Genomic DNA, 27,218 nt, shown 5'->3' with positions numbered 1-27,218 from the left:
CAGATTAAAAAAAAGTTGCAGGATAAACACTTACCTACTTTGGAGACATTTGAACCACATTTTTTTTTTTTAAAGAAAAAAAGCAGGGAAGAAAATTGCAGAGAGTTTGATACTCAAATAGTTGGCCATTGTGCTCTGAAATGCTTACAATGAGGAATATATAGTCCACGGGGTCATTTCCCGGTGATCTGAACACAGCGAGGGAGAAGCAGGCGAGTGAGGGAGTATGCGTGCTTATGCTCATGTCACATGCACACACACACGGACGCACACACGTACACACGCGTGCACACATGCACACATGCACACTCAGCACACAGCAGTTGGGGAAGAGAGGCCAGAATCACTCTCATGATTTGGATTTTCCCGCCTGCTGGGCACTCAGCCCTGGACTGCCGTGCGCAAAAGCTTTCTGTGTGGATGATGGATATTCCTGAGAAAAGCCTTCTGAACTTCCTTGTCAGAGCAGCGCCTCGAGTCTTTGTGCAGGTTCTGCGTTAATTTGGGATAGAAAGCCAGAGCTGGGCTTGGCCTGGAAGTGCCCACTGTGCCACTGGCGACAGATGCACAGTTGGTCCCACAGCTTTTTCTGGTCTCTGGAAGTGACTTCTTGCATTTGATGCCTGGCCTCTGCAGCGCGGGGCAGCCGCTGACTCTGATTTGATCATTGTTCAGCCCTGATACAACTCACGCACAGAGAGCCTGATTCTAATCTTGAAATCACCCCCAGATCCTTAGCCTTTCACCAGGATCACTGTCACCATGAAAGTCTGTCAACTAAATTCACCATCCTTTTACCCACAACAATTAGATTTCCAGGGCCCAAAATATACAAAACAGGTGGTTTTTTTAGTAGCCTTGTCAATGACTTGGATTATATGTTCAATTTCTACTATACTTTTTTTTTTTTTTTGTAATAAACAGTCTCTATCTGTCGCCCAGGCTGGAGTGCAGTGGCATGATCTCAGTTCACTGCAACCTCCGCCTCCAGGGTTCAAGCGATTCTTCTGCCTCAGCCTCCCATAGCTGGGATTACAGGTGCTCACCACCACGCCCAGCTAATTTTTCTACTTTTAGTAGAGACAGGGTTTCACCACATTGGCCAGGCTGATCTCAAACTCCTGATCTCAAAAGATCTGCCCACCTCGGCCTCCCAAAGTGCTAGGATTACAGATATGAGCCACCATGCCCGGCCATTCTACTAAAACTTTTAAACCAAACAATTGAATGTCTTTTACACACAGCCTATTCCTGTAGCATCTGGCCAGAGTGGATTACTACCCTTACTTGGTTTCTCAATCATTTATATATGCACTTTTCTGAGATTTGCCATGTAGATACCACTCCTCTTGTGAAAATTCATTTGAAGGAAACTTTAAACTTAGGTATTTGAGCGGGAGTATTTGACGCAGTGTCAAGAGCACGGGATTTGCAGTTAGAGAGACCCGAGAACTCACGTTGACGCTGCTCCTCACTGGCTGGGTGACCTTGCCTGGTGCAGAGGAGCAGGCAGGAAATATTTGTTCAATTAACGAATGAATGCAATTCAAGTTTTATCATGAAAGCCAAAATGGCAATTATGTTTACTTCACAGAAATTTACTTTGGAAAAAACTTTGGAAGTGCAACTATTCTACATAAGAGACATTGTTAGAGAAATGAAATTTCATTTCTGGAAATCTTATTTAGGCAAAGTGCTTAATGTGAATATTTCTAGCATAGGCGTTGACCTGTACCAAAGTGCATGCATGCATTGGTATGTGCGTATGAGCGCGTGCGTGTGTGTGTTCTAGAAAACAGACCCGCCCCACTCTGATTTATGCTCACTCCAAATGCCATGTCACATATGCAGGAGCTCACGGGCAAGCTGCCAGTTGAATATCCCCTGGATCCAGGGGAGGAACCACCCATTGTTCGGAGAAGAATAGGAACAGCTTTCAAGCTGGATGAACAGAAAATCCTGCCCAAAGGAGAGGTGCGTCCGTCCTTTCTGTTGTTGGATTCTCTCACGTTATCCTTCCTTTTCCCCCTTGGTGAGGCCTCCCAGGTTTTCCCTAACAATTTCTTCATTTCCGCCCAATGCCAGTATTTTCGCTCATATGTTTTCTTGAGTGAGCTGGCTGGTCGGTATGTGCTTCCCCTTGCTAGGAGTAGTTTGCTTGCATTCGCAGGCATCTGGGTGTCTGTCGAAGTTGCTTGTCTGACCTTGTGGGCCTAGTGCAAGCAGCCACGTTGAGCTTGGGGAGAACATTCCAGTAGCATTCACGTGTATTTGGCTTTGTAATGGCCTCTCAGCCTTCAGTGACTCAGAGCCAAGCTTGATGCCTGATCTGTAGAAGAAAAGCTGCCAAGAGAAGGAAAACTTAGGCCATGGCATCAGGTGCAAGGCTAGGTTGACTGGGGAGAGATCAGTAGGGTCCACCGCCCCGTGGTCGTAGCCTCCCCTGGCTACTCACGTCCCTCCAAGAATGTGTGCAGGATGCTTGGGCGGCCCTGGCCTTGTTTGTCTGTGTTTGGAGAAGCTACGTCCATCCTTTGGACTGAACACGGGCGAAGTGTTCAGTCCAAAGCCGTGGGGCTGGAGACTTCAGATTTGGGGAGAAAACAAACAAACAAAAAAACAGTAAATGACGAGTTGATGGGTGCTGACAAGTTGATGGGTGCTGACGAGTTGATGGGTGCTGACAAGTTGATGGGTGCAGCACAGCAACATGGCACAAGTATACATATGTAACAAACGTGCACGTTATGCACATGTACCCTAGAACTTAAAGTATAATAATAAAAAAATATATATATATATAGTATTTTAAGAGAAAATAAAACATGTCACAGAAAAAAAAAAAAAAAAGACTTGAATCTCCGGCTGGTTAATGAGAATCCAGCCTCAGGCCAAGAGAAAGTAAAGGCCAGGTATACCCTCAGGCCCTGGGCCCCTGCCCAGGAAATGCTTTCCCAGATTTCTTCTGAACGAAGTTACTAATTAACATGCTCTTGAACAGGGGCCTTAAAAGGTCAGGACTTAAAGCCAGGGGAAAGAGGAATGCTGTATATTTTTAGTCTTTTGAGAAAGTGATTGGGAGAAACGGATACCTGGGGTAGGTAGGATTAGGGTGAGGGTGAAATCAGAGAGGGACCCAAGTGCTTGTGGCCCCATCTAAGTGTTAGAGGAATCTCCTGAGATCTGCAGTGGCAGGTCCCTGGGACACTGGTAGACACACCAGTCTGCTTCAATGAAAACTAAAGGTCTTGTAGCCGGGCGTGGTGGCTCACGCCTTTTGCTGCAAAATTCCAGCACTTTGGGAGGCCAGGGTGGGCAGATCACTTGAGGTCAGGAGTTTGAGACCAGCCTGGCCAACATGGTGCAAACCCCATCTCTACCAAAAAAATACAAACATTAGCCAGGCTTGGTGGTGTGTGCCTGTAGTCCCAGCTACTCAGAGGCTTAGGCAAGAATCGCTTGAACCCAGGAGATGGAGGTCGCAGTGAGCCAAGGTTGCACCACTGTACTCCAGCCTGGGTGACAGACTGAGACCCTGTCTCAAAAACAAACAAAAACAACAAAAAATTAAAGCTCAGCTAGGCAGTTCCTGGTCTGTAAAATGGAGCTTGTAGCCCTTACTTCTTTGGGTGTCCCTAGGATTGAATGAGCCAGTGTATGTAAAACACGCCGCTCAGGATTTGGCACTTGTGATGCTCAGCAGTTGCTTGTAGGGGAGATGAAATCTCAAAGGAGGGGTGCTGCGGGAACTGCGGGGGACGGAGGATGGGATTGAGGTCAGGCATTTCCAAATCCTGCTGGTCATCAGAGCCGCCCTAGGGAGGAACTTCAGCTCCCCCTGTTGCTGGGCAGATACTTGGCCCTTAAGCTTTAAAAAGGGACCCCGCTTTTAGGTAGTTCCCCCAACACCCTCCTTGGTCTTCCCAGAGTCCCACCACACCTTCCACGCTTCTCAGTACCGCATGACTTTAGCTCCCTGAGAATGCCCTAGCCATGTGCTTCCTTGCCTGTCCCCACACATGATCTTTCCTAAGTTCGTAAAAGGAACCAGCACAGGAGCAGCTGGCGTTCTGCAAGGTTCCTCTGAGAAGCATGAGACGGTCACCTGGTCTCTGCTGCGGCTCCTGGAAATGCACTTTGCTTCCCTGTTCATGTAACAGGCAGACATTTGCATGGACAGGGCATTCAGCCTTGGACTTGTCTTAGTTTAAATAGTGAGAATTTGTCCTGGGCTCCCCCACAAAACTCTGAATCAGTGTCTGGCGCCAGGGCCATTGTAACAGCTCAGGAACAGCTGCCCCGGGGAGCCCAAACTCACAGAACAATCTTTGTCCCTTGGTGACTTGCCTATTTCAAGACCCCAGGCAGGAGTCCATGTCGATATTCTTCTCCCTCTGAGAGAACAGTGCAGCCAGCCTTGGCAGGATTCAGGAGTTTATTAACTCCAAAATAGTTCCCTTTAACCTTCACCTTTTCCTCTCGCTGCTTGTTCCCACTCCCTTTAGGCTTAAAGTGCTCAAAAGTCAATGAGATCAGGCAAAGAACTTCTCCTTGATGGCAGTCTCCAGCATGGTGCATTGTGCCAGGAGGCAAGGATATTTTACTGAGCCACCAAACAGGAAGATCTGTTGATTCTAGCCAACAGTTGATCTCCTCCTATTTGGCTAGATCAGTTCCCATCAAATGTCAGCATGTCTGTGAATTTCCTAGGGCAAGATGTGTGCTCTCTCCTTGGCCTTGAGAAGCTGCCGATGCATTTGTCCTGGGTTTACTAGCTGTGGGGTTAGGCAAACATTCTACCTCTCCTGCAGGCTCCCAAGTATGCCCACCTTGCAGGACCCTGTCAGTGAGACAGCTCACTGCTCAAAATCTCAACCAACAAGGTGCTGTGTAGAGCTAGCTGTCATCCAGAGGGGTTTTACTAGGGAAGAGAGGAAATAGAAAAATGAACAATCTGACACTTTGCAGGGGATTCTACATTCACCCCCCAAATCCTCACGCACACGTGCACGAGCTGCCTCGCCCCATCCCTCAGCAGCTGGTGTACATGCATCTGCAGAGGAGAGGCTTGGTCAGCACAGGGGACAACAGCAAACATGCTGTCTAGGTGTCATCCGCTAGGTCCACCAGGCATTTTTGACAGCCACAGCTTCATTCTTCCCAGTCCCCAAACTCTGAGGAGAATCTCATCCATCTGTACTTCTTGGCAAAAGGAAGGATGGAGGTGGGAGGGAGTACAATAAAAAGAGGGGAAGGACATTAATGAGCTGGACGGGGGTGGGGGTGGGTGGGAGGGGGACTGCCACCACCACCACCCACTGTCCATCCATGCCCCTTGAAGGGCCCAGGTGTAGCCCAGCAGAGTATCCATGAATAGGCAGATGGGGAAGGGACAGTCAGAGCTTGCAAAATGAGCTCCCAAGGCCGGGCGTGGTGGCTCACACCTGTAATCCCAGCACTTTGGGAGGCCAAGGCGGAAGGATAGCCTGAGGTCAGGAGTTTGAGACCAGCCTGGCCAACATGGTGAAACCCCATCTCTACTAAAAATACAAAAATTAGCTGGGTATGGTGGCAGGTGCCTGTAATCTCATCCACTTGGGAGGCTGAGGCAGGAGAATCGTTTGAACCTGGGAGGTGGAGGTTACAATGAGCAGAGATTGCACCACTGCACTCCAGCCTGGGTGACAGAGCAGGATCCATCTAAAAAAAAAGAGCTCCCGAAAGACACGCGGGTGAGTGGGGATACGGGGAAAGACAAGATGTGTGAGTCAGAGGCCCGTGCATTAGCTTCATGTGTGTGAGTTCCTTGGTAGCAAGTCCACAGAGAAGAATGGCATAAAGAAACTAAAAATCATGCTGCATCCTACATCCAAAATGGAAAGGAAGTGGCAACCACATGGGCTGTGACTCTCCACAAAGGCTTTGGTTTGTCTTAATGAACCTTGCTGGAGACAGTCAAACACAGCCAAGCGATCCCTAGACCTGCCGTGTGGGAACTCTGTTCTCAGTGATGGTGACAGTGTTCAGACCAACACTTATCTCCGGAAAGTAACAGGAGCAAGGGTTATAACAGTGGGTGTGTCTGGGGACTTCAGTGGATGAAGATTTTAGGAGTGGAGCTACTTTTAAGAGTGTCTCCCAAGGAACTGAGCTTGCCTTGGGGAGAGGACAGGGACCTTGGGGAGGGAAGTATGAGTGTCTCCCTGCTCAGCATCCCCAGTAACACAAACCGGTGCTTTCCCTCCCACAGGAAGCTGAGCTGGAACGCCTGGAACGAGAGTTTGCCATTCAGTCCCAGATTACAGAGGCTGCCCGCCGCCTAGCCAGTGATCCCAACGTCAGCAAAAAACTGAAGAAACAAAGGAAAACCTCATATCTGAATGCACTGAAGAAACTGCAAGAGATTGAAAATGCGATCAATGAGAACCGCATCAAGTCTGGAAAGAAACCCACCCAGAGGGCTTCGCTGATCATAGACGGTCAGTGCCAACTGGGCTGTCCCCACCCCACTCCCACGCCCGGGCCCCGGGAACCAGACGCCAGGTCCCACGAGTGGCCCCTGCATGACCTGAGCAGCCACCTAACTGCCCACTGCCTTCATTTGTCCATCCATAAAATGAAGCGAGTAAGGCCTGATCCCACGTGAGAGAAACCAAGTGGATGCAGACGCAGATGAAGGGATTGTATGAATCAAACTGTTGGTATCACTGTTGGCTTCCTCCCTGGGAGAACCTGCAGCCAGGAGCTAGCATTCTTCTCAGCCCTCACTGTGAACTGAGCTGAGTTGACTAGGCTAGCCCAGGCTCTGACACTCAGGGACCTGAGCGCCCCTACTCAATCTGGAAGGACAGGTGGGACTGGGGTGCACAGCAGCAGTGATCCCTCTCTTCGAGCAGCCTCTGCCAACCCGCTGGTCCCTGTACTTCCAGGGGCCTCCTATCCCAAGAGCTGAGGCTTGGGGAGACTGGACCATCTGATTGTCTGGAACCCTGAGCTCCAGTCAGGGGCGGGGAATTTGGGTGATGACCTTTGGTAAACTGTAGAAGGAAATCCCCCAATATCCACCCACAAAGCATCAAATCCCCTAAACTGTTAGAATCCTTCTTGTCTAAGTCAGTGAATTATTGAAAATATAAATCAAGCTTTCCTCCAAGTGTATGCATATTTAAACTACCTTTGCTCTAGAAAGACAGAAAGTTGAATAGTGGTTACTATGGGGATGAGGGCACAGGCGAATGAGGAGTTAATGCTTAATGGATACAGAGTTTCAGTCTGGAAAAATGAAAATATTATTCAAACAGAAGATGGATGGTGGTGATGGTTGCACAACAGTGTGAATGTAGTTAATGTCAATGAACTGTACACTTAAAAATAGTTGGCCGGGCGCAGTGGCTGAAGCCTGTAATCCCAGCACTTTGGGAGGCCGAGACGGGCGGATCACAAGGTCATGAGATCGAGACCATCCTGGCTAACATGGTGAAACCCCATCTCTACTAAAAAATACAAAAAAACTAACCGGGCAAGGTGGCGGGCGCCTGTAGTCCCAGCTACTCGGGAGGCTGAGGCAGGAGAACGGCGTAAACCCAGGAGGTGGAGCTTGCAGTGAGCTGAGATCCGGCCACTGCACTCCAGCCTGGGCGACAGAGCAAGCCTCCGTCTCAAAAAAAAAAAAAAAAAAAAATAGTTAAGCTGGGGCTGGGCGCAGTGGCTCACACCTGTAATCCCAACACTTCAGGAGGTCAAGGCGGGCGGATCACCTGAGGTCAGGTGTTCAAGACCAGCCTGACAAACATGGAGAAACCCTGTCTCTACTAAAAATACAAAAATTAGCCAGGTGTGGTGGTGCATACCTGTAATCCCAGCTACTCAGGAGGCCGAGGCAGGAAAATCACGTGAACACGGGGGGCGGAGGTTGCAGTGAGCTGAGATGGTGCTCGTGCCATTGCACTCCAGCCTTGGCAGCAAGAGCAATACTCTGTCTCAAAAAAGAAAAAAAGAAAAAGAAAAACAGTTAATCTGGGCATATTGGCATGCACCTGTAGTCCCAGCTACTCAGGAGCCTGAGGCAGAAGGATCGCTTGAGCCGGAAGTTTGAGACTGTAGTCTGCTATGATTACGCCTATGAGTAACCATGCATTCCAGCCTGGGCAATATAGTAAGACTCCATCTCTGAAAAAAAAAAAAAATGTTAACATGGCAAATGTGATGTTATATATATTTCACTACAATTACATAGATGGATATAGACAGATACAGATTTGCAGCCTAAACTCGTGGGCATCTTAGGGTAGCAATGATGTGCTGAAGATTCCAAGATGCGGAAGTCAGAGCTCCTGGTTGCTCAGAGTCCATCATGCAACAAGAATAAAGTGAATTCCTAGTTAAAAAGAGAAGTTTTAGAAACTCCTTTGCTCTAGGAAATTTGGAATAACCATCTTTCCCTATCTCATCCTGTTGTCCTTGGCCAAGACCACACAACTTTTCCCCCGCCACCTAGTAAAGCTCCCTCAGCTTCTTTCTGATGCTCCATTTGAGATCCTCTACGCCCTCCAAGGCAGTTAGGGGTTCCCAACAGAAAGATGTTTCCTACAGAAACATCCAAGGGCGCACTTGAACTAGAGGAGTGATTAACGTTCTTGCTAGTTCCTTAGCATATTATTTTAAGAGGTAAAACACCAAACTTGGAACCTGAAGACTTAGGACCTTTGCTTGCGTTGCCGGAGAGCAAAACCACCTCAGACAAACCGCTCTTCCCTTCCTACCCCTCAGTTTCCCCAGCAGTGAAACAGGGAGGATTATTTTACTCTCTCCCTTTTGGGCGTGTTCTCCTGGTTAATTGAATGGCATCTATAAAAATAAGCTTTGGAGAGATGGAGCCTGTATTTAGCACGCTTGTTTTCTCTACTAATGACTTACAAAGTTTATTGAGAAGCCGTTTATTGCCACAGAAGCAAAGCAAAGTGCCTACCCTAGTTTCACATTTGTAGAATAAAAAGCAGTTTGCGTCCTTTGGTTTCGCTGGTACATGCCCTGGGTTTGTGCAGGGACAATGATGTGGTTTAATCGGGCTGGGGCAGCCTTTATATTCGATATGAAGCCACTCTGCATTGCAGTATTCTATGAAACCAGGGCACAAACAAAGGCTAGGGCACATGGCAGTGTCGGGGTGGGGAGCTGAGCCAATGACCCGCCACAGGGACTGTCAAACACCCAGCAGCATTTGTATTGTATCTGGTGGGTTCTTTCTGGTTAGGAAGAGAAAGGTATGAGGTGGCGGTAGACACACTGTTTTTACAGATAGGGCTTTGTTGAAGGAATGTGCTGAACTCATAGGCTATTGCTTTTTGTCTTCTCAGATGGAAACATTGCCAGTGAAGACAGCTCCCTCTCAGATGCCCTTGTTCTTGAGGATGGTAGGTTTATGCATTTCCTGCTTACAAACCTGGAGCTCAGAGTAAACAGAGATGAATTTGTAGTCTGGGGATTGCCTTGTGTAAAGGCAAGAGCCAGGCCAAAAGACAGCTGGGCTCCCTGCAAGCTCTCTCATTTCCCAGTATTCACCTATTTGGTTGGGAGTGGGTAGGTGCTGCATAAACCCATGTGTATTAGAGCTTTTCATCAGTGGTGCTTTACTTTTTTAGAAACCAAAAACTTTTTTTTTTTAAGGCAGGGTCTCACACTATTGCCCAGGCTGGAGTGCAATGGCATGATCTCGGCTCACTACAACCTCTGCCTCCTAGGCTCAAGTGACTCTTCTACCTCAGCCTCCCTAGGAGCTGGGACTACAGTGTGCCGCCACAGCTGGCTAATGTTTGTATTTTTTTCGTAGAGACTAGGTTTGCCATGTTGCTCCTGGGTTCAAACGACCCACCCACCTCAGCCTCCCAAAGTGCTAGGAGGATTATAGGCAGGAGCTACCATACCCAGTCCAAAACTACATTGTTAACTAGACAGAGAATCTACACACTAGGTATAGCTTCCTTTTGAGTATTCATAGTATCTAGAGGAAAAGGTAGAAATTGATTTAGATCACAAGTCAAAGATTGAAACTCACTAGGAGAGTCTAAAGATCGTGAGAAGAAATGGAACAAACCTACTGTTGCTTCCCAAGGCAGTAGTGAAAGCAAGAGGGGAGGTATCCTGGTAGACACACGCTCAGGCTGGAAAACTGTCTTATTATTTCCCATTGAACTGTTAAAACCTGGTAGTTAGCAGGATATTTTCTTGGGAAATTCTTAAAAAAACAGAACTCGTCCCTCCCCCAACCCCCACCACCATCATACGTAGGGGAAGTAAGAATACCAAACCCAGAACCATGTGAGAATACTCCAGTGGATGTTTAACCATCACACTGGGAGGCGGGTACATTAATTATATGGAAATATATTAAGTGGCAGTTAATTTTTTTGTCCTGTAGGGAAACCTCAGGCAGGCAGTGATAAGTGGCTGTTCAGATGGGAAACATAAAAGGTCCACACTAGTCATAGTAATAATGATAATTGCAATAATAATAATGATTGCTCTTGATGTGGGGAAAGTCTGGCGGGTTATTTACCCAGTCACCTTGGCTGTGCTATTAGAAATCAGACTGGAATATATTTGTCTGCTTCATTACACACGGGGGAGGCCATTGGGCTACAAGGAAACGGGGGGCTTGAGCATCAGAGATCCCAGCCCTGTGGTTGGCCTCTGAGTACCCCAGTCTCTCCTGGAAACGGAATAAGAAAAATTGAGAGAGATTCCTTGGTAATAGAGGGGTGCCTGGAGCAATAGGTAATGTCAGTGGGTAATTTTGAGTGGGTAATGTCAGTGGGTAATTTTTGTGATTCCGGCTGCTTCCCCGTGTTCCAGATGCAGACCCTGGACTTCCTCACAGGTGTCAGCACATCGTTTTGCATGCCACGGTCCCACTGCAGGCTGTCTTTCTAGGGACTCTTCCTTTACTGATTTGAGGGCAAAGGAGGAGTGGGTACATACTGGGTGTCCATGGCTGGGGGACTGAGAATTAGGCTGTGAAACGAGTGGCTGGAAATGGATTTAGGGGCAAGTGAATGGTAGTTGGTTGGTTGTAAGGTTTGCTTCTGTGCTTTTTTCCCCCTCCACCTCCCGTCTCTGCCTTCCCCGTGAAGCCTGAATCGTTCCCTCCTCTCTCTTCTCAATGCTGACCTGCCCCAGCCTGAAGTCTTCATTCATCCCCCTCTTCGGTCTCTAGTTTTAGAACGCTGCCAGGTGAATAGTTCTAAAACAGGATTTTTCACCTTGATGCATCCGTGCTTAAGATGTTGCAAAGTTTTCCTGTGACTTTTCAAAATCTCAGCTCCTTAGCTCAGAATTCCAGGCCCCCATCGTCAGGCTCTTGGCTCACATGTGCACACAGAAGGTGGCTGTGCTGACCAGAGCTCCTCCCTCACTCCGCCTGCCCCACCTCACCAGCACCTGCCCCGCCAGATGTGCCTGCAGCTGGTACCCTGCCCTCAGGGCCTCCACACTTTGGTTCAAGCCCTTCCTTCCTTCTCCTCTTTGCCTGCCCAAGTCCCTTCAAGACCAGCCTCTCCCACAGCACCTCCTAGACTCACTGAATTTGCTTTTTCTGAAAGTCCCCTAGCACACTGACGTGTTAGATCATTCCTATCCTGGAGGCAGGGAATCATTTATTAATACATAATCTTTGTAGCTCATCTCCTTAAAGAAGTTAAGGCAGTTTCAAACTTAAAATATACAGAATGAAAAGAGAATAAACACAGCTCTGGGGGAAAAAAAGCAAAGAGTAGACACCCGATCCACCCAGCAGGTATTTACAATGGACATATAGACCCTCATTCATTTTTTTTTTTCTCCAACCAATGTTTATCAAGCAGCTACTATGTGTTAGCTGAGGATCTAGCAGCAAATGAAACAGACAAAACTCTCCAGGAACTCAGACCCTCCCAAAGTGAATTAGATGCTTAGCGTCTGTTGAAAGACAACACTAGAGCAGTAACTACATTTTGCTGTTTGGCGTGAAGCAGTCATTTGTTGGTGGTATTTAATGACGGTCAGACTTCACTCCATTCGTGTCTCATCCAAAGCGACGCGTCTCTTCCCATGCAGTCCCGCCTGCAGTGGAGGTTTGGCTTGCCCTGGTTTGGTTTGACTCGTCTTGACTTGTCTTGGCAACCAGGGAAGAGTCTCAGGGTTTCTCATTACAAGGGTGAAGGTGTGGGTTTGGCTGTATGGCTCCAAGGTGCGGGTGGATGGGGGTGGGGGCTCTGGCTCAGCCTGTGGGAAGGATGGCCGGGGCTCAGTTCCTCTCTTCCTGTCTTTGTGCAGAAGACTGTCAGGTTACCAGCACAATATCCCCCCTACATTCTCCTCACAAGGGACTCCCTCCTCGGCCACCGTCACACAACAGGCCTCCTCCTCCCCAGTCCCTGGAGGGACTCCGACAGACGCACTGTCACCGCAGCGACTATGACAGGTCTCCCATCAAGCCCAAAATGTGGAGTGAGTCCTCTTTAGATGAACCCTATGAGAAGGTCAAGAAGCGCTCCTCTCACAGCCATTCCAGGTGAGCTGCGTCGTGAATGACGCCAAATGAGGCCACCGTCCACGCTCTGTGATTGCTTCCACAATCAAAGGGCTGTCCCAAGTAGCATCCACGATGACAAAACCCACGTCAACCTAGTTCCTCCCCCTGGGGTTTGCCTTTCACGGGGCTGTGCTCACAGCGCCCTCTGCTGCCCACCCTGTTGAGGTACATTTTTGTGACTCAGAAATTGGGGCTTTGGCCCACAATCCACGTGATGACAGATGGTTTGAATGCTGTTAAATTCCAGAGGAATTAATTAGGAAATCTCAGGCAGCGCTATTCTGAAATGGCAAGTGAAAGTCCACTCGGAGCAATTGCAGTGGTTCAGAACTCCACCTCCTCATCCAGCAGAATTCTCCAGCCAAGCAGCTGAAATCCAAGCTGTGTATTATCAGCTCATTACCGGCCTGACCTTGTAGGGAGGTTTTTTTTTGGAAGGCGTTTGGGTCTGCTGCTCTGTTTTTCTCATTTCCTTTAATCACCCTACCAAGCTCCAAGGGGGTGCCAGGACAGGTAAATATTTGTTTCTTGGAAAACAAAAACTGTAAGGGCAGGACCGTCACACTGCCTGCTACAGAGAAGGCTGACCAGGATTTTTGTCTCGTATTGCCTAGGTAGGGAGTGGGGAGGGTGTTCAGGGACCAGGACTCTACCCACTGCTGGGGAAAGCCTGAGAACCACAGTAGAGGTCTGACCAAGCAAGGTGGGAGTCACGGGCGAGCTTCCCCACATGCTGGGATCGATGTCCTGAACTAGCCAGCCCCCCAGGAAAGGTGCTGTCTGTCTGGCGGTGACTACATGGCCTCCTTGGCTTTGCAGCAGCCACAAGCGCTTCCCCAGCACGGGAAGCTGTGCGGAAGCAGGCGGAGGAAGCAACTCCTTGCAGAACAGCCCCATCCGCGGCCTCCCGCACTGGAACTCCCAGTCCAGCATGCCGTCCACACCAGACCTGCGGGTCCGGAGTCCCCACTACGTCCATTCCACGAGGTGAGTCTGCCCGGCCTTTGGGCCACCTCCCTGCTCAGACCAGGCCTTCCTTTTTAAAATTGGGCATTGCCAGCCCCAAGCTGGCCCAAATAATGGAGGAGCTACAGTCAGACCTGAACCCGGGAGGATAAATGAAGCAGAATAAAAAAACCAAGCTGGCGGCAGTCAACCCCATTAGCCATGAGACCCATGCAGAGGGCACTTGGAGCCAGCCAGAGAATCCCTGGGCTCCTGGAGACAGGGAGCATGAAAAGTTTCCTCATCAAAGCAGAGGCAGCAGAGGCTGGCTGGGTTAGCATGGGAAGAGCTCTTACATCTTTCTACTGAGGCCTAAATTTATACTGGACTTCCTTTAGTGCCTCAAAATGTAAATTCATAAAGAGCAAAAGAGCCAGGCATAAATGAGGCTTCAGTGAATCACACCTTCTTTTTTGTTTGTTTGTTTGGTTTTTTTTTTTTTTTTTTTTCTTGAAATGGAGTCACGCTGTCACCCCGGCTGGAGTACAGTGGTGCGATCTCGGCTCACTGCAACCTCTGCCTCCTGGGTTCAAGCGATTCTCCTGCCTCAGCCTCCTGAGTAGATGGAATTATAGGCACCTACCACCACGCCTGGCTAATTTTTTTATTTTTTAGTAGAGACGGGGTTTCACCGTGTTGGCCAGGCTGGCCTTGAACTCCTGACCTCAGGTGATCCACCCGCCTTGGCCTCCCAACGTGCTGGGATCAGAGGCGTGAGCCACCACTCCTAGCCACACCTTCTTTTTCTAAAAAGAAGCAAACCAGATCACAGAGGGGCACGTGATGGAGACTTTCAACCCCCTTCTGAGTGGCAGTTGGAAGTGGGTGGGACTCACCTCTTCCTGTGCTTGGCCAGTGGGGCCCCTGTGAATTTCACATGCAGTCCCAGCATCAGGCAACATCATCTGCCATGTGATAGTGTTTCGCAAACGTACTTCCCTAAGCCCTGAGTGGACTCACACGAGCAGAATGAATTATAGATAAAGTAATGGTGTGGTGAGTATTTGCATCATTCTTTAATTATCTCATTTGCCACCAACCTTCTATTTCCCAGTTTTCACAGGAAAGGGGAGTCTATTTATATGGATTATGTGATAGTATTTGGTTAAATTATATGAAGGGCCTCTGTAGGACTGCTTTTTGATCTGATCTGTAAATATGGACATTTCATCTGGTTTGTGTTTTGTTTTTTTTTTTTTTTTTTTTTTTTTTCCAAGAGAGACAGGGTCTTGCCCTGTTGCCCAGGCTGGAATGCAGTGGTTTGATCACAGCTTACTGCATCCTCAAGTGATCCTACCTCCTCAGCCTCCTGACTAGCTGGGACCATGGGTGTACAACACTACACCCAGCTAATTTTCTAATTTTTTTGTAAGAGATGAGGTCTTAACTGTGTTGCAGAGTGTGGTCTCAAATTCCCAGGCTCAAGCAATTCTTCAGCCTCCTGAAGCACTGGGATTATAGGCATGGACCACCGTGCCCAGCCCTATCTGGTTTAACCATAATACTAGAGTAATGATTCTGTGGTTCTCTTTGTGTCTATAGAATCATTTTACACTTAAAAAAAAAAACAAACAAAAAACAAAAATCGAAACCCTTCTGTGAGTCCTAGCTTCAGTCCCGCTTCCCACTGGGAATCAAGGTGGAGACGCCAGGTTCGCCTCCAGTCACAACCGGCAGTTTCATTCGCTGGAAACAACAGGCAGTTCCCAGATCCCCGGGGCAGCCCTGCTGAGTGAGACTCTGGTTTGCTGGGCTGGGGCCTGAGCCTGGGTGGAGGCCCTCAGTGCCCTCCTCAGGTCCCCCTCCTCCCCGGAGCACCCCTCCTTGGGCCCACCCCCCACCCCCAGACCAACCCGGGCCGTCTCCTGGCAGGTCGGTGGACATCAGCCCCACGCGACTGCACAGCCTTGCACTGCACTTTAGGCACCGGAGCTCCAGCCTGGAGTCCCAGGGCAAGCTCCTGGGCTCGGAGAACGACACCGGGAGCCCCGACTTCTACACCCCGCGGACTCGTAGCAGCAATGGCTCGGACCCCATGGACGACTGCTCGTCGTGCACCAGCCACTCGAGCTCGGAGCACTACTACCCGGCGCAGATGAACGCCAACTACTCCACGCTGGCCGAGGACTCGCCGTCCAAGGCGCGCCAGAGGCAGAGGCAGCGACAGCGGGCGGCGGGCGCACTGGGCTCGGCCAGCTCGGGCAGCATGCCCAACCTGGCGGCACGCGGGGGCGCGGGGGGCGCAGGGGGCGCCGGGGGCGGTGTGTACCTGCACAGCCAGAGCCAGCCCAGCTCGCAGTACCGCATCAAGGAGTACCCGCTGTACATCGAGGGCGGCGCCACGCCCGTGGTGGTGCGCAGCCTGGAGAGCGACCAGGAGGGCCACTACAGCGTCAAGGCTCAGTTCAAGACCTCCAACTCCTACACGGCGGGCGGCCTGTTCAAGGAGAGCTGGCGCGGTGGCGGCGGCGGCGACGAAGGCGACACGGGCCGCCTGACGCCGTCGCGATCGCAGATCCTGCGGACTCCGTCGCTGGGCCGCGAGGGTGCCCACGACAAGGGCGCGGGCCGTGCTGCCGTCTCAGACGAGCTGCGCCAGTGGTACCAGCGTTCCACCGCCTCGCACAAGGAGCACAGCCGCCTGTCGCACACCAGCTCCACCTCCTCAGACAGCGGCTCGCAGTACAGCACCTCCTCCCAGAGCACCTTCGTGGCGCACAGCAGGGTCACCAGGATGCCCCAGATGTGCAAGGCCACGTCAGGTGAGAAGGGGTGGCCGGGCGCACGTGGGAAGGCCTGGGGGCGAACTGCTCGCTGGTGTCAAGGGCTGCTGCCGGGAGGTACCCTTAGAATTGGGTGCAGTGAGGAACGGGAGTCATTAATTCTGGGAACCCTGCTGTCAGATGCGGGAGACTTGAGGTCTTTCAGGCCTTTGTTGACCCCCCACCCCGCCCCCGCCCTGTTCTTACCCTAATCTTGCATGTAAGGGTGCACTTGATCCTCCAGAGTACACTGGGCCAGCCCCCCCATTTCTCCTTGTAAGGACAGAAATCTAAGAAACTTAGGTAATGTCTCCGGGTTTATCCAACCAAAGGTGAGTCTTTTACCCTAGTGAGGAGAGTATTCCAGTGAAAGCCCACAGCTGCAGCTTGCAAAGGAAACTGGGTTGGGGATGGGCTTGGGTCAAGTCTAAAGATTTGGCCAGTGTCTCCCCAGATGGGGGCAGACTGGCTAATAACCAGAGTGCCAGAGCTGGGCGTTTGACAGAATTCTTGACTGCTCCTGGCTTTCCCTTTTCGACGATGATACGCCACAGCCACAAACTATATTTTTGTTAAGTGTCTTCAATATCCTTGATGGTATGTCTGAAAATTTCCCTCATATTCTTGTAGTCAAGAGCATTGGGTGGTATTGAATCAAGTTTAAAAAAAAAATGGAAGAAACCACCCATTCCTTTAAGTTACATTTAATAACAGTGACACTGACCAACATGAGCAATTGCCTTGTGCTCTGGTCACAGCACTGGCTTATTAACATATTCTTACCACTCAGAGAGGGACACTGAGAAGAACAGAAATGGTAAACATTGTAAGAATAAAATGAGAGTCAGAAGCAAATGGGAGGAACTCTGAGTCAGGAATTTGGCAAAGATCAGGGGAAACAGTGACCTGAGATAATGGGGGGTTCATCTTTGGGGAACTGGAGGAAATTCTTGGTGCCTGGAGACAGCAGGGCAAAGAGGAAGAACCTGGCTGCCCAGGTGAGCCAGGCTCCGGCATTCTATCCCCACATCCTGGTGGACATGTTTATTAGGGTCCAATGGCCAAATGACAAGCTCCAGAGATCAGGCAATAGTGGGTGTTCCGTGGACTTCAAGGTCCTAGAACCTTCTTTATGCTCCTTCTTCACCTGTAAAATAGCCCAGTGAAATTTGCCATTGACTCCCCAGGAAGATCTTGAGTATGATCATCTGTGACCCTATTAGATAAAGAACCAATGTGTTGTAAATATCTCCAAACAGGAGGGCTTATGTTCTATCAAAATTGCAGCACTTGTCTAGTAGATTTGCTTTATGTAAAGAGATTAGGTAGATCTTCTGGAACATATTTTAGACTAAAATTTTTAAGAAGCTGTATTTGAGGTTTACTGATGGAAAACATTCCATTACCAAAAAAGCAAAGGATGCATTTAAGTAGGATTGACTTCCTACTAAATCTTTCCAACTGGACTTCCATACTGCCTACATCAATAAATGCCTAGTGCTCAGATTTGGATGAGCTATTAAAAGCCCTAAAAGCCCTGCTCCCTTCAAACTGTACTACAGTAGCAATGATAAGCCTGAAACAGCAGAGAGAACAGGCTCTGAGAACCTTTGTGGATGCCCTCTCTTCACAATGGAGAGAAACAATTTCACAATGGGGCTACACTGAAAATGCCCTGGGGCCAGAGAAATATGTCATCCCTGTATGAGCCCTGCTCAGGTCTCACTCAAAGGACTATGTGGACATCAGGTTCTTTGCTGCTGTTGAAGCTGTCACCATCCCTATGGCCACTTCCTGGTGGCAAAGTGGGGACCTAGGATCCCAGGTCAACTTGACTCAGAATGAAGGTGCATGGTAGTGGGGAGAAAATAGAATTGGTGGGATGCAGAGATGGTTCCCCACTGTGACCATGCCATAGGGATGCCAAGACCCTGCCCTGGGGTCCTTTCCAGTATCCCTGGAAATGGTGACCTCTGGCCACTGGGTTGGTGTCGGCCAACAGGTCACAAGCTCCTCCACCTGTGTCTGATCCCTGTCTGCTCTCTGCCTTTCTTGCACCACCTGCATATAGCTGCCTTACCTCAAAGCCAGAGAAGCTCGACACCGTCAAGTGAAATTGGAGCCACTCCCCCAAGCAGCCCCCACCACATCCTAACCTGGCAGACTGGGTGAGTTCTCCTTCCATGTTCTTCACTGTGTCCACTCGAAAGTGTGTTGTAGATATTCAGATCCTAGTGACATAAGGATAAGTCAGTAAATGGACGATGAGCGTTCGTCACTGGGAAGTGTCTTCAAGAGAAGTCCCATGATCCGCTGTCATCTCTGCCTACTCCTTTCCCTGGCTGTGCCTTTATAGAGGTGAATTGTCTGTGTTCTCTTAAAGTAGACGGTGGTCCTTGGGATGTGGGGAGATGGAAGCAGGAAGTGGGACTGTGCTGCTTTGGTCAGATTTCCAGACAGCATTTGATTTCAGTTGGGATTGTACCCAGGCACGAATGTCAGGGGGAGAAAGAGAGCTGAAGACAGCAAATACCCTGAGAGGCAGGTGAAACGGCCACTGTCTTAGGATGTCTCAGGATGCAAGAAAAAAGGCTATGTCGTGGCCAAGCACTTGCTCTTTATCAACACACAAAGGAGATCAGGCGCCCTGAAGCCTTCAGCGGAAGCCGTACACAGCAAAATAAATGAAACCGACAGGCGGCTCTTTTGATAGCCTGACGAGTTCGCCTACAGCATTATCATCTCGGGGCCAGTGAGGCTGTTCTGACCTAGTGGAGGGTCTGGCAGACACAGGTAACCCACCTGGCCCTACAGCACCTGCCTCTTCTGTTGCCCCTGAGACATCACTCTAAGTAGATGTTCTGTCAACATCTGTTGGTTAGAGGAGTAAGGAGTCCCCTTCCTCGGTTTGTCTGGTTCCTGGTTTGGTGGAGCATCAGGGGGATGTCTGGGAAAATCTGACAACTGGCTGTGAGTTGAATCATGAGAAAAGCACAATTCCAGAATTGGCTCTAATGCCTGCCTTTCAGGCCTCATACTTGGCCGTTTTTTTTTTTGAGATGGAGTCTCACTCTGTTGCCCAGACTGCAGTGCAGTGGTACAATATCAGCTCTCTGCAACCTCCACGGTTCAAGTGATTCTCCTGCCTCAGCCTCCCTAGTAGCTGGCATTACTAGTGTGCATCACCACACCTGGCAAATTTCTATTAGAGACAGGGTTTCACCACGTTGGCCAGGCTGGTCTCGAACTCCTGACCTTAGGTGATCTGCCCACCTCGGCTTCCCAAAGTGCTGGGATTACAGGCACTGGCCGGCATTTTTGTTCCTGCAGGTTTATCTGTAGCAGGTTTATCTGTAGTAATTTTTTACACAAGGTTTTCTGGAGCCTTCATTTTTGGTAAGAGAGAAAGGGTTCTAACACTGAGTGCTTGCTGTGTACTCAAAGGCTGGGAGCAGCTTCTAACACACAGCTCATATAATCCTTATCGTCCCCTGGCAACAGAAATACCCAGACGTTTTAGTTTCATAGATGAGGCTCAGAGGAACTAAGTGCCTGGCCCAAAGTCTGACAGCTGGAGGGAGCTGGAATCCTAGCTCTGCCCTCTGTGACCCCAAACCCTGTGTTTTCCCACTATAACCCTGTGTTTTCCCACTATACCGGTAGTTAAGTGTGGTCCCAAAGCAGCAGCACGTGAGAGCCTCACCCAGGATCTTATCAGAAATGCAAATTCTCAGGCTCACCTGTAACCTAAAAACATCCATAACTCTGGGGGTGGAGCCCAGCAGGCTGCTTTCTGATAAGCCTTCCAGGTGATGCTGACACACACTCAAGTTTGACCATCACTGACCAATCCCATGCTGCCTCTAATTCCTTTTAAAATAAGGGAAACTGGAGCCCCAACTCGCTGTTCCTGTGTCTACTCCTACTTCTTGGGCTGTCTGTCGGGCAGTAGCTGCCCCTCTGTCCTTAACTCTAGATCATTAACACCTACTCACGTACCACCCACACCCCAGCTCTCACCTGTGTGGCCAGGCAGCCTCTGCAAGGTTTAGGGTCTAAGAGTCTCACCAAGATTAGCTCATAAAAGAATGACACATCTTTCATATATATAATACATACCTCCAGTGACTAAACAAGAAACTTAAGATCCCTCTGTAGATCTTTTCTGAATCATGCCCAGTCTCACCCGATCCAAATATATGATTGTATTTGGCAACAGGCTCTGAAATGTACAAGCACTCCTCAGGGTCCTACGCATATAAGATGGTCTTGAATCTTGCCTATTTCACCATGTACAACTAGTGAGGACTCAAGACAAATCTGAAACAAAACAGCTATTTTGGTTCTTGCATAAACTCTTTGCTATGATGTGACACGAAATGAGGCCATGGGTAAAAGGTGCCAAAGAGGGCCCATCCCTCCTAACAAATTACGTCTTTGACTCAATTATGGGGACTGAAAGTACTGCATGACTTGTATGATCTGTTGCTAACTCAGGTATCTAATCGGTGGGCCTTTCGGATGTATTACTAAGCTGCTAATCGTGTCTGTGTCAGTTTCTCTCTGTAACATGACCTCTCTTCTCTTCCTCCTCCTGCTTTCCTTTGTTCAGAGAAGCAACAGAAAACTCACCCATTCTGGATGGGTCTGAGTCTCCACCTCACCAAAGTACTGATGAATAGAGGTACCGTAAGAGGAGTTTTGTTCCTACTGCCCATGAGTCTGTGGTCCCACATGTGCTGCATGTGTGTTGCTTTTCTCCGTGTCACCGTTTCCACAAGGATACATCTGAGTGCTGTATTTATGCCTTATTTCCAGATACATGGCGAACTATATGTTTTTAGATGGAGGTTCTTACATCAGATGTTAGATATTCCCAACACTGCTTCCCAGAAAAGACCCCCAGAGTATGTTTTGAGACAGAGTCTTGTTCTGTTGCCCAGGCTGGAGTGCAGTGGCATGATCTTGGCTCACTGAAACCTCTGCCTCCCGGGTTCAAGCGATTCTCCTGCCTCCCTAGTAGCTACAGGTACACACGTGGCTAATTTTTGTATTTTTAGTAGACACGGGGTTTCGCCATGTTGGCCAGGCTAGTCTCGAACTCCTGACCTTAAGTGATCTGTGCGCCTGGCCCCAAAGTATGTTTTAGACTCACCATGTTCTACCTATATTCAAATATTTGTAGACATTTTACTGTTCCTGAAAAGAACAGCATCACTGCAATGTAAGTTTCAAAGCACCAAGGGCAGACTGAGTTGATCCAGAAGCACCCCCATCATTTCATCCCAGCATTCTTAACAGCTGTGCTGAGTACCAAAGGCTATGAGCACTGCTTTTCGAAATGTCCATAAGCCAGCATTTTTATTGCTACCACCATCACCCGGGAGCTTGTTAGAAAGTTAGACTCCTGGGCACCACCCTGGCCTACTGAACCTAGTGTGCATTTAACAAGATTCCTGAGTGAATAAAATGCATGTCGAAATTTGCAAAGCACAGGGGCAGAAAACACCTGGTCTGGTTCCTAGCTCCAGGACCCTTACAGTCTATCAGGAGATATACGAGGAGCATGAGAAACTGCCACACTTATGTATTCAGTGCTCTAAGACTTAGAAACAAAACGCTGAGAGGATTCAGAAACGAGAGGGTGACTTTTGAGTTCACAGAGATGTTATGTGAGCCTGGCTCAGAAGCCTGCGGTGGGAGGAGGGGGTTGAGACAGGGAGAGACCATTCCAAGTGCAAAAACACGGATGCACAGACAAGCGTGAGGGGTGGTTAACAGAGAGTCTTGTTTCCTGAAGAGAACAAGCTCGGACAATATTGCCAAGTTGGCAGATGGGGAATCGGGGGACAGGGACTTAGGCTTTGGAAGGAAGGTAGACCACCCCCTGGCCAGTGCCAGAAAAAAGAAGAGATTTTAAGATAGGATGATGTCATGAGAACAGTATTTTTGAAGTAGGAAGAATGGCCTTTTTCTCCCCCAGTATGGAAGGGCCGATCATCTCATCTGTTAAAGGTGATGGAGGTTGGGATGATAGCCAGAACTAGAACTAACCAGGTTTGAAAGAGCTGCTGTGGAAATGTAAGCACATCTGCTTGAAATATCTACATGCATACATGTGTGCACATGCAGGGACACACCTGCATATACTGAGCAACAGCACCTTCCCAGACCAGGTGAGACAGGATGCCTCTAGAGGGCCTCGTCCCCAACTGCAGGACTATTCAACAACCCAAGTATGTGCTACCAGTTGTTTTGTAAGTTATACATTTACAAAAATAATTCAGTTTGAAATTCCTCCCTCCCAGCAGCCCCACCTCCCTATGCCAAGCACTTAAAAACCACACAATCCTGTGAGATGTGGGCGAATTTGCCATCTGTCTGGTATCAGAGGGCCCCTGGCCAGTACACTTTGCAGGCCACACGTCTCTGAGCATAGTTCTGGGAAAGCGCATTCTTCCTGTGGAAAGCCCCCACAGGCACTGGCCCTCACAGATTCTGACGTTGTCACTTCTGTGACCCAGACTGCCCAGTGCTAAGCTGCTCTGCTGGGCCACAGTTTAGAGAGCACAGCTACATCTTCATCCTGCCCCAGCTCATATTCCAGTGAATGACTGACTTGACTTTACTAGGGCAACTATTTAGTGGCCCCATTTGTATTATTCATGAAGAATAAATGCTTCCTAAATGGTCGTTCTCATTAATTTTGCTTTCGTAGCACATGGCATTCCTTGACTATTACCCTAAAATTGAATTTGTACTGAAAGGCTTAGCTGAGCAGCCAGAACAAGGGTCTCTTCCCCCAACTTGAGAATAAACTTGAGAATAAGAGACCAATACATGAAGCAACATTTATAGCTTTAAAACTACCTTACATACTTCAGTAATGATGGGGAAGCACTAAGAAAGATTCCGTGTAAGACATCACAATTTTGGAAAAATACATCTTTACCTCTTTTCCTCCAGCTCTAGTTTCCTCAGAGGCAGGAGCAGGCCAGGGTTTCCATACTGTGGCCCCTCGGGGAGCCACCTGAGAACCAAACCACCGATCCAGCATCTCCCACCCCATCATCCAGATCCCAGTGCCCTGTCATGTATGGGTTCTGTGACCCAGAAGGAGAACAGCACAGGGTTAGGCTCTTCACATACCGAATAAACCACCACAGGAACCCTTAACCTCATCTACTGCCTTATCCAGTCACTGCTTTGAACTCGGTGGTCTCTCCTTGAGCCTTTATGATCAATACATAGTGGACTTTTAGTCCCTGTGAAGCAGGTTATATTGTCACAATTATTACTCAACTTTAACAGTAATAGTTTGAACCAGAAACTGTTCAGGATCCAACATACAAGATAAGTCAACCTCATTTTATAATATTAGCCTATTTAAGAGTGTTTTTCAAAGTGTGTTCTGTGGATCTTCATAGGTGATACTGTTCCAGAAGTTCTGGGGCAAACAGTAATCCAGGACTTCTCAGAACCTTTAATATATACATTTACATTTCAGGCCTCTGAAAGGCAGACTCCTCAAATGTATTTATCCATGGAACCTTTTTTTTCCCCTCAGAGCAACTCACAGGACTACTTTGGGAAACACTGGCTACAGTGGTTCTTTAGATCTCATGAAGCCCCTTAGGGAAGTTTTGTCCCAAACAGAGCCAGATCATGTTCGTGTTAGAAACAAACATTTCATCAACAGTTTAAGAAACTACTTACATGTGCCAGTATTCATTAGTTACATATGAAAAACTCAGTTTAACAAGAGTAAGCAAACAAGAGCATGTACCGGCTGATGTCACTGGAGCCTGGGCTGGCTGGGTCTCATTCTATCTCTAGCTCTGCTTCCTCCTCCTGTTAACTTCGTTCTCAGGAGGAAATGACATCTCTGTGGTTTCAAAGCTGCTCAGGCACATGGCCATCTTTGAACCAGGGATTGTGATCGGGGGACTCATTGGCCCGGCCCCACTGGGTTCCTTGTCCCCTGGTCCCCCCGGGAGTGAGGATGGCAGCATGGTGGAGAACACCACCAGGACCACATGGAATTAGGGAGAGATTGTCCCCCTAAGAGAAACACAGGACCCCTGGAGGGCCCAACCACCTCTCCCCTTAGAAGTTTTTCAGTCAGGCACAATTTCAAAAGTCAGCTCAGGGTGGAAAGAAAGTTTGCAGGACAGGTATCCCAGAAACGTCCACTTACCACCTACATATAGTAATACCCGTGGCCAGTGTCATAATCAAGGGCCTTTTCTTACTTTACTTCTGAAGCTGGTTTATTTCTGGTGCTCCAAGCACAGGACTCTCATTAAAATCCACCAGTATATGCACAGATGCCTTGGGATTTTCCAGCTTTCGTGGATTTTCAGGCCAGATGAGAAACATTTACAACATCCAGTTGTTCCTAGAGAGGTTAGCAAATGAAACAAAGCTGGGGATGACTGCTGATTCTCAGTCGTGAAGCTGTGTTTGGTACTGAAATGCTCCTAAAACTCACCTGCTCCGAACTACATTGGGTTAGGGTCCCCTCCTGTCACCCATCCCTCACCACTCCCCTAGCACTCCCCACGGGGAGATCAGTTGCAGGAGATGAATTCAACAGGCTCATTCAGGATCATTGGAGAGAGGCTGTTTTTCCTAATCATGATCCCTAGTAATGACTATCGGCTTCCACCTATCTATGATTGCTTCTCGAGATTTAAGAATTACTTCTACCCAACCTAAATGGTGATACCTACCTAAAATACTTAAAAAAAGAAAAAAAAAAAAGCCTTTTATTTTCTTCTATAGACTTTCCTGTATATTTTAAATGAACACACTTTTATAATCACAAAACAATACATGTTATTTAGAATAAAGCAACGTCACCATTTTTTTAAAACTTTTAAAACACAATTCAAAATACCACCACAGTTTCACTATAGGGAAACCTCACATTTCGAATGTTCTTTCCGGACAGAATGAAAATGTCCTAGTGACATCTGGTTAGCCCTGGGGTCTCACGGAGGACAACCCCAGCAGCTGTCCCGTGGGAAAAGTCCCCTGAGGACAGCCCGGAGGGTCTGGCTTCGGCTGCATATGAGGATCACCTGGTGGGAGCTTTGGCAGCTCCCAGCGCTCAAACACACCCCAAACCAATTAGGCCATTGTCTCCCGAGGCGGGGCCCAGGCATGAGTATTTCTGAGAGTTCCCAGGTGCTCCCTGGATGCAGCTACGTTGAAGAACCAGCGCACTGAGTAAGCGTTACCTTACGTTTTCCTCCTTCACAAATGCTCTAGGTTTCAGGCGGCCCCTTTGTGTGGATTCTGGGGCCTTCTGTACACGCAGCACTGTTGAGGGTCTCAGGCCTCACTGCTCTGAACAGGAAAGACTCGTGATTAGCACAGGGCCCTGTCAAGGTGAACACATCCTTCTCAGTCTAGGCCTGGCTGAGCCCGTCCTCCTCCACTAACTGTCTCATCTCCTTTCTTGGGCCTCCCACAGGGGCTACAATGATAGCTGTTTCCTGGATTCCTCCCTCTATCCAGAACTAGCTGATGTCCAGTGGTACGGGCAGGAAAAAGCCAAGCCCGGGACCCTCGTGTGAGCCAGCCCGGCCTAATCTGACCGCCTCAACGCCATTCTGAGATCACCTCACTGCCTCTCATTTGCCTTACCCAGACGCACCGTCACCCTGCACCAGCTTCGGCCCTCAGCACTTTTTTTCTCCTGTCTCCGCATTCCCTCCCCCTCGAAAACCTGACTGAGGAGACACTCTGGAAGGTTCCGGTCCCACTGTGTGTCCCCTGGCGCTCTTGCCCATGGAGAGCCAGACACCAATCCTCAATGGCACCTTGGTGGCTTCCCTCTGTCATGACAGCCCCTAGGCCAGGAACCGTCAGGGGGGCCGGCTGGCATCCAATTCCTGCGGACAAGTAGCATTGGGAGAGAACAAGAAAGGGGACTTGAGTTACAGGGTGACCAGAAAGACGGTCAGCTGTGTCCAGCCTGCCACCCGTAAGTAGGCCAATCAAGCACTTCATGAAGAAGAGGCCTCGTGGCATATTCAGTTTACACCTGAAATATTCCTCGATGGGACAGCTTGTGGGGAGTGGCTGTGGGGGAAGGGGAAGATGAGAAAGGAAGCTCTCGACACCAGAGATGCATCGGAGGACCACGATCAGTTCTATGCTGCCAAAGATTAAAAATAAATAAAAACATAAAAAATTAAGAGGGGCCAAGAGGAAGACATTCTTTCTGCAAGGAAATTTCGTTTAAATTCTGAACTACTACTACACATAAGTGTAAGTCAACCCTGTGTAAACTGGTGTCCTTTCTCTAGCCCTCTCCCTTACTGGCCCACGTCTCTCTCCGTAGAGGGCCTGAGAAACTGCCCCAATGCCACGGTGAAGACGAGGGAGTCTTGGCTGGCATTGCCGACTCACAGCCGCCATCCATCTGGACACAAAGGAAGAGAGACCCGCAGGAGTCATGGAGGGCACCGTTAGCCCCGGTCCATGCAGGGGGTTCAGCCAAGCCCAAGACTCAACGCTGCTTTCCTTTCAGGATTTGTAGTAACATAAGGTGATAATGGCCAAAAGTGGTTCTCTCTCATTAAAACAAACCAGTAAAAGCATATCCTATTTTTTTGCACAAGGTGTTTCATTTTCTTTTTTATGGGAAACCAAGGGAAAAGCACATTGCGATCCATTCAGTGTTTAACTGTTGTGGCTCATTTTCTGTTCATTAGCACTTGTGTGACAAAAGAGCTCAGATCCGACTTCTCCCATGTGTCACTTATTCCAAGAACCCAACTATGCCCTTAGGTAGAAAGATTTGACTCATGTGTCTACTAGCCAACAGGCAGAGCAGGGTTGAAAAAAATACCAGCTCCCAAAGGGCCCATGTG

The 27,218-nt window shown here is 48.9% G+C and overlaps 1 protein-coding gene and 1 long non-coding RNA gene across 24 annotated transcripts in view; one reads left to right on the top strand and one right to left on the bottom strand.

The window, feature by feature from the left end:
- FRMD4A (FERM domain containing 4A) overlaps nt 1–26,962 on the top strand; it is a 379,365-nt gene extending 352,403 nt beyond the window's left edge. For 10 of the 23 annotated variants that reach the window (XM_015146511.3, XM_015146507.3, XM_077945776.1 and 7 more), the window contains 8 exons: nt 1,852–1,974; nt 6,251–6,479; nt 9,357–9,413; nt 12,310–12,547; nt 13,388–13,555; nt 15,446–16,335; nt 18,407–18,503; nt 25,814–26,962. In XM_015146511.3, the coding sequence (XP_015001997.1) occupies nt 1,852–1,974; nt 6,251–6,479; nt 9,357–9,413; nt 12,310–12,547; nt 13,388–13,555; nt 15,446–16,335; nt 18,407–18,503; nt 25,814–25,916 (1,905 nt within the window). In that variant the 3' untranslated portion in view covers nt 25,917–26,962. Of the gene's footprint in view, nt 1–1,851; nt 1,975–6,250; nt 6,480–9,356; nt 9,414–12,309; nt 12,548–13,387; nt 13,556–15,445; nt 16,336–18,406; nt 18,504–20,947; nt 21,020–25,813 lie in introns of all 23 variants that reach the window. The other 13 variants (XM_015146514.3, XM_077945778.1, XM_077945774.1 and 10 more) reach the window with 3 other exon arrangements.
- Nucleotides 17,024–25,711, bottom strand: LOC107000049 (uncharacterized). The gene is made up of 4 exons (XR_013397930.1): nt 25,578–25,711; nt 24,588–24,733; nt 18,492–18,566; nt 17,024–17,482 (listed from the first exon to the last, which is right to left on the bottom strand). It is a non-coding gene; the product is annotated as an uncharacterized LOC107000049 (long non-coding RNA).
- Nucleotides 26,963–27,218: the final 256 nt, after the last annotated feature.

The sequence above is a fragment of the Macaca mulatta genome, chromosome 9, assembly GCF_049350105.2.
Source record: "Macaca mulatta isolate MMU2019108-1 chromosome 9, T2T-MMU8v2.0, whole genome shotgun sequence".
In the NCBI taxonomy this organism is placed as follows: domain Eukaryota; kingdom Metazoa; phylum Chordata; class Mammalia; order Primates; family Cercopithecidae; genus Macaca; species Macaca mulatta.
The sequence above is the reverse complement of the archived record's forward strand: the minus strand, read 5'-3'. Positions and strand labels throughout refer to the sequence as shown.